At 42.3% G+C, this 15,219-nt stretch overlaps 1 protein-coding gene across 1 annotated transcript in view; it reads right to left on the bottom strand.

The window, feature by feature from the left end:
• Nucleotides 1-14,462, bottom strand: part of SLC25A36 (solute carrier family 25 member 36) — a 31,645-nt gene extending 17,183 nt beyond the window's left edge. Inside the window, exons 1-3 of the mRNA XM_065675426.1 lie at nt 14,318-14,462; nt 3,812-3,982; nt 839-916 (exon numbers count right to left, since the gene is read on the bottom strand). Coding sequence (XP_065531498.1) covers nt 839-916; nt 3,812-3,982; nt 14,318-14,358 — 290 coding nt within the window. The 5' untranslated portion in view covers nt 14,359-14,462. The remainder of the gene's footprint in view (nt 1-838; nt 917-3,811; nt 3,983-14,317) is intronic.
• Between the last annotated feature and the right edge of the window lie 757 nt (nt 14,463-15,219).

Raw genomic sequence — 15,219 nt, 5'->3', positions numbered from 1 at the left:
TATTTTTCACTGAGGACAGTCATTTTTGAATCCATTGCCGTATAGAAGTAGCCTGAAGTCATATCAAAGCTGAACATACAGACCAGATTGTACTACCAAACAAGAGTACAGGCTCTCCAGTTTAGAAAGTGCTGATACCCCACAGGTGTTGGGAACAAAGAAAGCTACTGGAATTACTTCATCTACTCCAAACAGCAGTGTTAAATTAGTGACCAGAAAATACCCTAGGTATTCCTAATTCCTTAAAAAAACAAAAAAAAACTGCTCGAAGTGTTCTGATTCCTGAATTATGTTTTCCTCTTACTCATGTGGAGGATCTACAAAACACCACCTCATCTGTCAGACTCAAGTGGAAGACAGATCAATGATTAATGCCCAGTCCACTTAAATGAAGTTTTCCAGAAGCATCCAAAGACCTTAAACCAAAAAGGTTAAGATACTCTGTGTGTGCATGAGACACCAATGTCTTCTCTTCAGACAAAAAAAAGAAGGGCACTAAGTCAACTGAAGAACAAAATCTTGTGCAACTCCTTAAGCACTTCCCTGCTTAACTAGAGAAAACTCTACATATGGGGGTAGTACACAACAGTAAATATTATACTAGCACATAGGATAGTAAATGCTGAGATGGAGCATGCATGTGGGACTGGAGCTGCAGAATACGAGTGGCTCCATTTCCCAGGCAACAAAATTACCCCAGCAACCAAAGGTTATTTGCTCTTCAATATTTACAACTGCAGATGCAAAACTTGCTTCAAATTAACCTTAAATCCCTTAATGTACAGCAACCTAAATTTCAAAGTTATTTTTTTTTTTTACTTTACACATTTGCACTTACCTGGAAGGAGCAACGCCCACTAGATTAGGACCCAGCCCTCTGAACAGGGAACGAGGACCTTCCTTTTGCAAGATCATCCTAGAAAACAAAAGAGTGATAATACCATAATATTCACACCAAAATTAAGGGATGCACTGACCAACAGAACTGCATCATTTGAGCTTTACTCTGTGCAAACATTTCACAATAGCTGACAGTACAGTGCTGGCCACAAAAATTAGTAATTTCCTACAACTGCCATAAAGTAAAATTCCATTATTGCTTGACTTGCCACAGAAATCAAGGAACCAAATGCAGAAGTACAGCCTTATGTCAATACTTCAAAAACAGGAACACAAACATACATGATTATCTTATCTGTTACTAGGAAGTTAAAGGAAGTGTCCTTTTATCAGGGAAAAATCCTAAGCACAGCAATGTTCACATTCCTGTAGGTTGTAGATTGGTCAGGTGAAAAAGATTTGATTCTATTCTACATTGCTTGCATCACCTCTTAGCCCCCAACACTTGGGAACTTTTTTGGGTGGGAAGGACTGGGTAAACAGCAAGATAGGAGGAGAGGAGAACGACTTACGAAGGTTAAGTTACAGCAAGTCGTATGCCTTCCGAGAGCAGCTCAGGAAGATGTCAGCTCTACGCTTACCATGCAAAAGATGGCCCTGGCTGGACAATCTATTCTCTACTCTTCTCACTAAGACAGAAACCTCAACATGGCGTTGAATGTGCTACCTTGATTTGATTCTACAAGACTCCTAACACTAAGTTACATGTCAGAGGAAAGCAATCTTTCAGATACGAAGTCCTGTGTTCCCTATCCCCATGAATGACTTAAATCCACTAAGCATTCAACTAAGAGCTCATTCTTAGATTTGTTTCTGTAAGTTACAGTGTTTATTTTGACTACAGTAAAAGCAAACAGGAAGCTCCCATGCAAGAAGTAACCCTTCCTTAAGGCTCGCAGGGTTTTCCTCCCTATCAGTTCTGAAGTGCTGCCTGTGTGCTCCTACTCAAGCACTGCTGCTGGGCTGTGCAGCCCATGGATTTTCCTTTGACTCATTCAAAGACAGACAATCCTCACTTCCTCAGGCAAGGCAGCTTAAATTTGAGACTAACAGAAAGAGGACCTGCAATCCATGTTAAGATTTGGGGCTACACTGTGGCTGTGACACCTCATGGTACCAGATCCACCACGAGCACAGCTCTGGAAAGGGTCTACAGAGAAACAGGGATATGAGCAGTGAATTGAGACCTCAAATGAGGCATTACAAGCACTTAAGTGTCTGGAATACCCTTCCCATGTAACTGTGGTTTTTAAAGTTGAAAACCATTATACAGGTAGGTAAACTGGCACAATAAGAGGATAACCATTAATAGCCAGTTTTAGTGAAATCAATCTAACAATCTAGATGCTAACCAGATAGGGTATTTTAAGAAGAATGGCAGGACATTGGAAGAGAAACAAGGACTATCTGTATCCCATTACTGCAAATTGCTATAGCAATTGCTTAAGAACCAGATTTAAAGTTAAAAATGAACTACTTCTGTAGATGTTGCCAAACAGAACTCTGTGCTTATTTAGAAACAGTGGCTAATACACATAAATAATGATCCCATATATTTCTTCTTCAAAATGACATGTCAGTTAAGGGCAAGTCAATAATTCCATAAAGAAAACTGCATTTGTGTAATGGCTATTTTGTTTGGATATTATCAGAACAAACAGGTGAAAGCCATCTATAGCACTGAAGGAGATTCCAAACCTATTCCAATTTCCAACAACTGGATCACCACAGCTTTACTGCTAAATTCAACTGAAAGTTTACATTTGTTTTCAATAAGCAAAAATCAAGTGGTGGATGTGCAAAGTTACCATCACTACTTAGGAATGCTGGCATGTAATGTGTCCAACAACATCTTAGATTTGTATCCTTAACAATTAGATACGATTTACCTGTCATACCTAATTGTTGGTGGCATTGCTCTGCAGCCGCAATTGGAACATTGAACACATCCTCAAAAGCACTTTGTGATGACAAATTTGACATGCCCATCATCCTGAAAGCATTTGTAACACTTAAAGAAGAAACTGCTACAAGAAATCTTAAGATATTCCAGAGATCAGCAAGGGCACAGCATTAGGTTATAGTAAATTCCACTTTAACACACTACTTAAAAATCACTACCATCACGATATCATATGTTACACTTATGTATATATGCACATATAACACATGCATATAGACAAAACAGGTAGAACCTCAGTTTCTTAAGAGAAACTTAGGAGTGAAGCGTACCACTGTTTCTTCTGTATCTGTAGTGTCCTGGACAGGTACCAGACACCTGCCTGTGGCCTGTACAAGCAGTTTAACTGTGGCCATACAACTTGCCTTCTGGAACATCAGACGCGCTGGTGAGAGGAAGGGCAGTTGCATTCAGTGAGGTGCTACACAAGCAAAGCATTCCAGATCATGGCAAAATCTGGCCTATCTCTTACTAGCCAAACATCCACCAGAAGGTACTGAAAGGCAGGACGAGTGTGGAGTGGTGAAAGCTGAGAGAGATTAAGAAGCTCAGTTAATTTTCCTAGGGCTTCTTGCCCCCATATTCAGCAACATCTACAACTTAGACACAAGACTGTTTTGAAGTCTTATGATAACACCTTTTTCAGGATGAAAATAGTCTGGCGCTTAAATATAACAGTATTGCCAGTGAATTTTAGGGACATAGTTTGGAGCTGTGATTTGTACAGGGTACACATGCTTTGGCTAATTCCAAGTACAAACTCAAGCATGAAGGACATTCAGAAGAGTGGAATGTGAAACTTAACTGCAGTTAAAAAAGCAAATAAAGGAAAGTCGTCCCAGTAGCATCACAACAGATATAAGAGTCTGAACTTTCATAGAGATTTGCCCAACACACCTCTTTCCTCCTCTCTCCCCAGTGTAACCAAAACCTAGTAACAGGTATACTCACTTCAAACAATGGAGAGGCCCAGGAGAAACTCTAGTTACTCGATTGACGGTAGCACCATTCACAGTGTTGAGATGGACTTCAGAGACGTAGAGAGTCACAGAGGAGGACTGCAATCGTGTTTTCACAACTTCCAGTGGACATGTCAGAATTGCACCAACAGTACCTCCACATCTGCAGAGCAAATAGGATCATCACATTAACTCAGACATTGAAGGGTACGTTCACATGTAATTAACATTATACCCAACACAGTCAAATCCCAAGAAGTGAAGTAAGAATGGAACATGCATGACAATGCTGCAGTTATTTGCCCTTGAAGGCAAATAAAGTGTTAAGTTGGTTTGTTAACTCTACAGCTTGGAGTAGAAATTTAAACAGACAAAATTACTTCAAAGAAGTTCAGGTGCAGTCTTCAGTACACGCTGTTCAAATCGGTTCTGGAAAGGAGCTCAGCATCTGAAATGTTTAACTCCTTATGGTAAATTTTAACTTTTTTTTGAATGTTTAGTGTGCTCCTGACCACCAATAAGGTGCCAAAACCCCTTAAGGCTAGGAAAAAAAAAAAGGTACTATATGCACTATGCACACAGGACTCCATGTAAAACCTGGTAAAAAGTGAAAATTTTACAAAATTAAGACACTTATGAAAACATCTTCAAAACACCATTTGCACTTTGGGCACTCTCCTGTGAAAGCAATGATTCCGAGTGTTTCCTGAGTTCTGCTCATTACAGCAAGATAGACTAGATACTGTAGAGTAGAACCTAGGAAGGCAGAAGAGCTTTAGTGGCTGACCAGGTCAGGACTTGCCAATCTTGTTTCAGTTCACCACTCATTCCTGTGAGCAAGCCAAGGCAAACCACACATGACTTGTGCTGACACTGGAGTTACTCCCATTGTGCTGGAGCAGAACACAGCCAGGAACCTGCTGCCTTTTAGCAGCTCTGCACAGAGGATTCTTCTGGTGCTTGTTCATAACTGACTTAATATCTGCATTCCTATCTCCTTACCTACAATCACATACAGCCTGAAGGAAAAACATAAAAACTACGAATTGTGTTTCCAAATGACAATCCCAAATCCCTTGACATTAGCATTACAAAAAAAAAAGTGGCTTCCTTTGAATATTTAAATGTATTCTTAACTTTGCCAAATACCTTCTTAAAACCAAGACCAGAACACTATAAGCATCCTTAAAATAAAAAAAGTCAAATAAAAACAACAACCAAAAATAACCAAGAAAGAGCCCCACTAAACCCAGGCTTACATTCAGGTATTAATGCTACTAACAGCTCAGCCTCAGATCCACTAACACACAAATACAGTTTGTACTAGATTCAAAGACACCAACATTTATTTCTCTGATGCAATAACAAGAGCTAGCGTTTGACTGTGACATGATAGTTATTGGCTATTTGCTGTAACATGAAAGGCTCAAGCATCCACACACCCTGCATCCTAACAAATCCATTTCTGTGAACTGAACTGACCATGCCAAACAGCTGCAATGTAGTATAATGTCTGATGTTCACTTAATGCTCCATTTAAACCCAGTGACCTAAATGCACCCTATTATTAAGCCTAAAGGCATCTTGTCCCACCCTTAACTCCAACATTAGACTGAACATTATACTCTTTTCCAAGTCTTAATCAATGAAAGAAATTAAGTTTGTCAGTTTGGAAAAAGGTGTTTTCACAGGAAGATGGAGGATAGTCTTCCAGTGTGTGCTACTGACTCAGCTTTTAGAGTAGAATGTTTAAAAGTCTCTGAATGAGCAATCTGCTTACTCACCTGATGCTTAGTTACAAATAGACTTCTTAAAATAAGAGTTGCAGGAAGAGACAGCTACATGTGCTAATATTTATTTATCAAGTGTAGGAAGCTGTAGGAGCCTGTAACATGTTGTGGTTCATGACATTAACACTACCGTGAGAAGCACAGGTAGGCCAGCCCTCAAAAACACTTGACATGGAGCTTATGAGCTTGAGCATCGTCAAGATAAACAGCAAGATATTGCACCTCCTGCACTTCAAAGCAGACACTGCTGTACCGTAACATCCCTGGACAGGCCACATAGGAAACTGGCTTTAGAGTTCATTTACTTTCTTGCAGCCCTCTTTCTGGTCCTCGAGTCTTCTTAAAGATCTTTCTACATCTTATTTTGGACAGGTTATATGAGGACTTGTTTTCAAGCAAAGTAACAGCAGGAGAAAGCACATGGTACGGTTTATATGAATGAGATAAACACTATAGAAGGGAGAAGAAAGGAGGAGTAAAAAAACTTGGCCTACATTATTCAAGAGGGCTTGGAATTTGGAGCCTTTAATGCTACTGGCTTCGCAGCTACGTCACACTGGAGAAACTTTCCAGAGTTGAAGATTAACACTGACCTTGAGCTTGTACCCTGCATGTTCCTCTGCATCATACCCGAGTGACCACAAGGGATGCCCGACTGTAACAGCACTCAGTCAGACATTCACTGTGGATGGGTTAAACACTGCATTCAGCTCAATTACTGGGTAAGAGGGCAGACATACAGCCACGCAGTGCTTGCTGTTTTTAAACGAGCCTACAGCAAGTAGTTGTTCACTGTTAACCAGCCAATGTAGCAGCTGCCAGCACTATTTTTACATGCATCAGAAGGAAGCAGCAGATCACCTGCCTCCCTCTGGGGCCTGTGCACCCTTTACCTGCACCTATCTGTCAGTCAAGTAATTTCTAATAATCAGCACCCTTGGCAGTTTTACTGTAGTGTTGAGCTGTTTGTTCGGCTGTTTTTCTTTTTTTGTTTAAGCAGTTTAAGATGTCTCAGCTGAACCCGAGAATACTTTGAATGTTTTCCACTAACTAGTGATAGATTGGATTAAAATTCTCCCCTATCTTCAAGGCATAACACTGCTACTTAAAAATCGAGAGAAGTTTCATAGCGCTATGTGGTTCTAGGCTGCTCACAAGTCTTTGCAAAATTTCCCATTTCTGTCAAAATGCAATACCTAATTCTCTCAGCCCTCAAAAAGCCTCATATAATAGAGAAAGCACAGAATCATTTAGGTTGGTAAACACCTTTAAGACCATTGAGTCCAACTGTAAACCCCGCACTGCCAAGTCCACCACTAAACCATGTCCTTAAATGCCACATCTAAGTGTCTTTTAAATACCTCCAGGGGTGGTGATTCTACCACTTCCCTGGGCAGCCTGTCCCAACACTTGGCAACCCTTTCCGTGAATAAATTTATCCTAAGATCCAACCTACCCCTCCCCTGGTGCAACTTGAGGCCTCTTCCTCTTGTTCTTGTGAGAAGAGGTTGACACCCACTTTTCTCCATCCTCCTGTCAGGCAGTTATAGAGAGCAATAATGTCGCCCCTAAGCCTTCTCTTCTCCAGAATGAACCCCCCCAGGTCCCTCAGCTGTTCCCCATCACACTTGTGCTCCAGGCCCTGCACCAGGCTCCACTGCCCTTCCCTTGACCTGCTCCAGCATCCCTATAGCTTTCTTGTAAGAAGGAGCTCAAAACCTAACATAGTATTGGAGGTGTGCCCTCACCAGAGCAAAACAAGTCCCATACTGTGGAGGAACCAGACCTTGCTCAGTAGTCACAAGATCCACCAAGTTTGAGCTCAATCACTGAACCAAAGCATAATCCAGGAGCTACACTGATTTACCTAGTTCACCTGAACTTTAAAATAAACACTGCAAGGCTCAAGAAAAATCTGTTTATGAGAAACTGTCAACAAACATAGCTTGTAGGAAAACAAGAGGGAGCATTCAATAACTATGCACCCTGAACAAATAAGGAACTTCTAAGCAGCATGCCCGCGGCTCTGTCACCAGCATCAATGACAATGTATTTTACTTCAAAATACATTTCCAGCCCTGCTTATTTAAGCGACTCCTAGAAATACTGAGAGAGAAAGATACTGCTGCTACTTCATGCTCAGAGTCCTGGCAGGCCATTAACAGCCAGCCATCAGCTCCAGTTTAGCAAAGTGTTCTATAGCTCGCCAGCAGACTACTGCCACCACTCCTCCTATCCTCCTCACCAGCTCAAATTAAGGGGTTTATCTTATAAATTGTGGTTTAATGCAAATTAGGAAGTAGCACAGTTCGGAAAAAACATCTCCAAGGAATTAGAAAACTGTTACATTTCTTCTCAATAACACAAGTGTGACTTTTGTTAACTGCTTACAAAACTTGTGCTACCTAAACCACTCTGGGCTTCACCATCTCCAGTCATATGCTAGGCCCCAACAAACTGGGACTTGGGAGAGCACCTGGTAATGTGTAACTTTTTCTCCAGGATTTGGCTAGTTTCACCTGGTATAATGAGTAGGTAAGGAATACACTCCTGCTGACAGAGTATGAATTGAAGTGAAGAAGGGCAAAACCCAAGGCATTCTTGTGTCTGAATGCTTACACCAGTTTCTAATGAATTCTGTTCAAATGATGACTTGCTCTTCTTACCTATCCTAAATAGCACATGTGGCTCTAAATGTTTACTACAAGCCTTCTTCAGCTTTGCCAAGCGTATATAAACCTTGCAAGGATGACTTTCATCAGAAACACATCATAGAAGGGCACAAGAACCCACTTTTAAGTCCCAGGTAATTTGAAGGGCAGAAGAGCACAGATCAATAGGTAAATCCACAAAAATAAGCACACTGGCAAAAGGAATAAAACCCCACTATTGACACAGCCAAGTTAGAGATATCAATCTGCATCTTCAACTGTAAGAGAAGACACAAGAGACACTGCTGTCAGAAGCAAATACAGAAACATCTAATCTGCAGGACTGCAACAAATTTAACACTGAAACTAGGCCGAGATGCCTGCTTGACACCTCTGGGAGGGAAGAACCTAAGAAAAAAAAAAAGCCAACAGAAACCAAACATAAAACCCAAATCAAGCAAAACCATTGATTTGATCCTTGATGTGCATTCAGTAGTCCATCACCTCACTGGATTAACAAAACCAAACCTGGAACTATTTGGCTTTAAACGCCTCAGCAATGCAACACAGATGCAGCACTGACAACCGTTTTCTCCCAGATAATCATTTATTGTTTGTGAGACACTGCAAGGAAATAAACGCATGCTTAAACTAATCCAGTTTGGTATCCTAATCCCAGGCTCCATTTCCAAAGATGACTGCACAGGAACACCTTTTATTCTAACAAGCGTAGGATAAACTACCAAGGAATCCCTGCCTTAGTCCTGAATAATTGAGTATCTTCTACTATTACCTTATACCCTGCAATTAACAGCAGAGACACTGCTAGCACAGATGAGGGTCTCAACTTCAGCCACTTGACTGTCTATGAATGCTCCAAAGCAGATTAATATTCCCAGTAGCAGCTGACCTAGAACTGAAGCTGTCACTTCCAAGAACTTTATTCCTTCAAATCAGTATGTATCTTATAGAAATTAAAAGACAAGGCTGCATAGTACTAGCCTCAGACTCGCCTTTCACAGGATTTGTAACCAGTCTTAAAGACTCAAAGATAACCCTTGACCCTGTTATCTTTGGTCTACATTTATGCATGTATTTTACCAGCTGTTTCTCTTTCCTGTTTGAAAATGAAAGTCCCATGCAAGTACTGGCTACCAAAAGAAACAGCAAGAGAACTGAGCTCAAAACTCTACCAAAATGAACAAAATGCAAACCTAAGTTCTTCAGATCTCTTCACCACTTAACTGCAAACTCAGGTCCCAAATCTATCAGCAATTTCATAGAGCTGTTTCAAAACAAGAGTAACTTTTATATCAACATATACAGTATTGTTCTTCTGAGGGACTTTAAGGGCTTTAGTTAGTACATTCTTACTGTTCCTGAAAGCTGTTATCTCATTAATCCTGAATTTTCAGAGGATTCCTGTTACTAAACTGTCAAATTTGTATATTATACACCTTTCTACCTTTAATATTAATATAACTATTAGAAGTACTGACAGACAGAAACTCTTAATCCCCTTACTCACCATTATGTTTCTTTCCTGAAACTCAGGAAATTTAAGTTAAACTAACATCCTTAAACTAAAAATACTAATCAAACTTGCTATTTATATTTATCAGTGTGAAAATACATTTCCCCTGATGTGCTGACATGTGTTTTTCCTCTTTTCACTTCTGGGTTTCTACAAGAGGAACAAGGATCACTGGGTTCCATTATCCAAAACAAACATCAACATGTGCAGCAGCTTCTATTAGGAACTAGGGTAAATAAACATTTACAATGACATTTGTAAGAAGTAAAAACAGCTGAAAGCATCAGTCATCTACCAGGAAATAAAAGGAACACCAACTTCACAGTTTCCTGAGTACCAACAGCAATTTCTTTGCAATTAGGTAACCTCATGGAGCAAAACCCAAGCTGCCCTCCACTTTAAACAAACACTGGCTTATTCCACACAAAAGAGTATCTGAACACAAAAATAACCTGAAGCTTTGACAGGAAGGTAGTAACCTTCTCCTTATGCCTTGTAACAGGAAGAACACATTCTCAAAGACATCCATGGTTATGCCAGGAATCTATTTCAGGGTCAAGGGTTTTCTAAGGTCCAAGTGTTTGGCAACTCAGTTATAGACCAACTGGCTGTTTTCTGAAAGGGAGTAAAAAAATTCCATATCATCACACTACCTGCCACACTCTTAACTAATATCACCTTAGCTCTGAAAAGCACCAAACAACCCCAAAGGTCTTATACCTTTACTTAATACATTTCAACCGTGTCTGATCTTTCTGAAGAAGTCAAACACTTATCTTAAATATATTTTCAGAGCCTTCACTATTTTACCCCCTGGCAAGATTTTTTTAAGAACCTCTGTCAGACAATCAGTGTTTGGTATTACAGATCAATTTTAGACAGCTGTTTAATCAGAGTAATTAGACTACTCCCTATACTCTTTCACTCATTATATTAGTAAACAGCCAAATTTCTGCAACAAACAACAAGCTTAAAGAAAGAAATAAGAAGTAAACCTGAGACTGCCCAACCCTGAACTCAGAGAAGCAGCTGGCCACCACCTAACCCAAACCAGTCCCTCCTTCTGCTAAGGAAACAGGTAAGTTCTCATGCCCTGGTGAAAGTTTCTATGATACAAATATACTGTCACAAGCTTTCTGAAAACAAACAAATCATGAAAACCTGGAATTATTTCTGTTGTCAACACGTGAATTTTTATTTGATATGCCAATTACAATTGCAAGTAGATTAATCCAAAACACATTAATCTCCTCTATAAAATAAAACATTAAGGTCTTCATGCTCCTTTTTTTGTTGCTTAAGTAGTCTAATAACAAAAACACCAACTAATATACTTGAACTAAAAAGTTCATCTAAAGCCTACATTTCAAACACAAGACTTTGCAATTTAAGGATGCAGCACATGCAATGTATTGCTTGGTTTGGAATAAAAGCACTTGCGTTTATACAACTAACATGCTGCCTGTAGCGGCAACAGTTGCTATTCAACTACGAGATGGAAAATCAGATGACATACCAAAAATTCCGCAGTTCAACTCCTGAAATGAGTTCTGTGCAATGCAAACAAGTAGTTCAGAAGGAACAAAAGTAAAATCAAGAATTTTCTGTCATGATCCAGCTAGTAACAGTTCCCACAAGGAGAAGACACTATTAGCAAAGGCAACTGCGGTAACTATGTAGTTTGTGGAAACAGATCCTGACAAACAGGGCTACCACAACAAAACATGACCTAAGTGATTTCAGACATGTCACAGCATGAGCCTGAACTGCAGGTACACTATAGATCCACTCAGGTATGCTGTATTCTTCTGTACAGACTGCACCATGGCAGTTTGGCAGAGTCTAGGAAACTATGCTTTAAAGTGACAGCAAAGTTACTCCACAGAACCAACAACTTACAAATTCTATCAGTTAAAACTGCCTCAACAGATTATTCTTAAAAGTTAGTAACCGTTTTTAAATTAAAATTGTTGGTTTTTCCTATCTTATTCCCTGCATGTGTGATGCTCTTCTCATGCTATGCATTTTCTATTTCTAAATGTGATGGCTGTTATTTTTACATACAGAACTTGAGAGAATATCTTATTTTCACGAAGTCAGGAAGGTCTGAGTAGTGCATGGGAGACGGGTTACATGCAAATGAAGTAGTACTTGTTGCACTGGCTAATGCATGAACTAGTCCAGCAAAATGATTTAGATGAGGTTTCCCCTCTATCAAAAAACAAGGGGAAAGCACCAGTTCAGCGATGGTGCTAGAAACTATATTTAAACAATTTCAAAATCAATCCTTATTTTTTTTGTTTTTCGACGTCATAGTTAGTATTTCTACCAAAACATATTGGTTGTATTCACAATTAATATGCAGTTATGACACAGAGATGGGATTCTTAAAAATGAAGCTACCTAAATATGAATTACTTGAGAAAAAACAAAGCACTTAGTGCTGAGTAACCCCCTCACCTTCACTGCCCCCGGGGCCAGAACTGCTAAAAGAGTCTGTCAGACCTGTTGGAAAAGGATAAGGGCACAGAGATAGGAAAAAAGCAATCAGAAGAAAAAAATTATTAGATATATGACACAAACTTCCAACATAAACTTGTAATGGCCCAAAGTATTGTAGGCTGTCAGTTGCCGAATGGGTCATAAAACAACCTAAGCAGCTTTAGAAAAAGCCCATGATGGCCGGCCCCACCCACATTACTAGAACAGCAGTGTCATCAGTTACAGTTTCATTACAGAAAGCAGGAACTGAAGTCTGAACTTAGACATTATAAAAAAGAAAAAAAAAAAAGCCAGCAGATTGAGATAATAATGTTGTTCCCATACAGTCTCCAGCAAAACCTAAAGGAAAACAAAGCTTCCTTCCTTTTCCGAAGTTTCACTGAAGACTAAAGATTATTCAGGTGACCTGTACTCCACCATGCCTGCCAAGAAATCATGAGATGACCCTGAGTAACTTTTCTACTACTAAACATGACTAAATACACACAGATAGCTTTGCTGAACTAAGGGCACAGGAAACATGTGGCTTGCACAGGAGAAAACGGCTTTCAGCTTTTTCCTCACAGCATAACCCTTTACCCAGCTGGCCAGCAGCTAAGCACAGACCAGACTGCTGTGCAAAAACGAGCTATGAACGAGTTGAACTGAGCAATCTTCACTGGGTCTTCAGTTTCAGATTTATAAACCTGTCTCTATCATTACATATGATTCTGCCTAGTTTTCTCTGCAGTGCAGAGCTATCAAGTTCAAGTGCTACAATGAATAAGGCAGCACTCCAGTTTTTCTGATTGTTTACAGGGACTTGAAGGCTGAAGATAAAACACGCACTTGTTCACCTCAGGCCTCCTGATGTATAATCAATCCCTTCTTAAACAGAGTGTCAGAAGTTCGGGGAGTGGAAAAAGCACCTACATAAGCCTATATCAGGTAGGTAACACAGGAAACCTGCAAATGTGCTGGAAGCAGAGGAACTGCTAATGTGTACCCAACTCACCCAGACCTGCTCAGAGTAAAGCACCTTGTGACCCTTCCCTATGCAACACTCCAGCCCAGAGGCAGTCAGCTCACTTTGTCAAGGAAGAGCACAAACGGAAATCCAAGCTCTCATTGGATGCAGTCTTGCCGCTTCTCCCACCTCCCTACAGCCACACTTATAACCCAAATACACTCCTATAATTAAGCCAAACAGGATCCCCAGCTTTCCCTTTTAAGCTAGGTGCCCCTGGAGGGACCACATGCTGCGTGACTGCACACATCCCAAGCATTACAAAGCTTAATGAGATGAAGACAGACTAACACCTGCAAAGGTACCAGCTACTTCTAACTTAACCAATACTACAAAGGCCACATACTCGTCTGTATCCATCTCTCCTACTTCTTCTGCCTTCACGGGCAGAAACCTCCACGACCGCGTCAAAACGGACACCTACAAGCAGCAGGCACCAGTGTCGAACCGCATTCAAGTAACGCAGCAGCCCTTAGACACTAGTATTACCCGCTCGTCACTCCTGTTCTGCTGAAGAGATAGGCGCGCTTGGACAACCTCCCCGACGCGTTTGAGGAGAACCCAGTATGCTTCCCCACAGAAACGCCAAATAACGGTGGAACTCCTGGCGTGGGATCAAAGGAAACGGGCTATTTATAAGGGAAACCTCCACTCCCCTTCCTCAAGGGCCCACGTTCCCCCCGCGTGTTGCCCGTAACAGAATGCCACACACGGGGCCGGGCCTGGTGGGCACCGCCTCAGGCTCTCAGCGAGGCCCAGGGCAGCCGGAGCACCCCCGGGCCTGGGCCGCAACGCGCACAACCAGCCTGGAAGCGCCGACCCAGGCCGCGGCCGCCGCCAGCAACGGGCAGGACCCGCACAGCCCAGGGAAGGCGGGGAAAGCCCACCGGAGCCGCTTCCGTGTACAGCGGTAAGGCCTGGGGAGAGCCGCAGGGCGGCACGCACGGCTCGTCCAGCTCCGCGGAGCCCGTAAGGGAAGAAGGAGGGCAGGAGGGCCGAGGCCGGTGTCACCTACCCGCCGGCGAAGAGGTGCACCAGGGTGTCTCTCTGGCTCATCCTCGCCGCCTGCGCCCGGCGGGAGGAACGACTCGGCCGGGCCGCGGCAACCCGCCGTCAGCATTAATGCGCACCGCAGCGGCGGCTGCAAGGGAAGGCGATGCGCTAGGGGGCGGGGCTTAGCACGGCTCCACCCCCCGCTCGGATCCGTTGCGCCAGGCGTGGCACCTCCCTCATGAATATGCAATGAGCCTCCGGTAAACAGAGGACGCCATTGGCTGGGGGGTGCGACGTCACCCCCTGAGGCGCGGGCTGCGCCAGAGGGCAGGTCGTAAACCGCGCCAAAACCGTGGGGAAGGGGGCTTTGGGGTGACGCTGTTGTGCCTTAAGCATCCCAAAATGCGGGGTTATGACAGCGTGCGGTGGGCTGAGGGGTTTTGGGGGTTGGTTGTTTACATTGTGGATCATATCTATAATGTAAAGAGCTAACTGCTTCAATCGCAATTCGTGGAAACCTCATAGCAGCCTTCCAGTGTCTGAAAGGGGCCTGCGAGGATATTGGAGAGGGGCTCTTCATCAGCGAGTGTAGCAATAGGGCAAGGGGGAGATTTAGATTTAACATTAGGAAGAAGTTCTTCCCTGTGAGGGTGCTGAGACACTGGCACAGGGCGCCCAGAGAAGCTGTGGCTGCCCCATCCCTGGCAGTGTTCAAGGCCAGGTTGGACAGGGCCTGGAGCAACCTGGTCTAGTGGAAGGTGTCCCTGTAGGAGGGGGTTGGAACTGGGTGAGCTTTAAGGTCCCTTCCAATCCAAACCACTCAGTGATTCTGTCTCCCCTAAAAGGTACCCAAACACTGCACTCCAGTGACTGTTTCTGAAGTGAGCATCACAACTCATTGGATGACTTTTGTCTTTGTTTTTC

The sequence above is a fragment of the Lathamus discolor genome, chromosome 3, assembly GCF_037157495.1.
Source record: "Lathamus discolor isolate bLatDis1 chromosome 3, bLatDis1.hap1, whole genome shotgun sequence".
NCBI lineage: Eukaryota > Metazoa > Chordata > Aves > Psittaciformes > Psittacidae > Lathamus > Lathamus discolor.
Note: the sequence above shows the minus strand (reverse complement) of the source record. Positions and strands in the feature narration are given on the sequence as shown.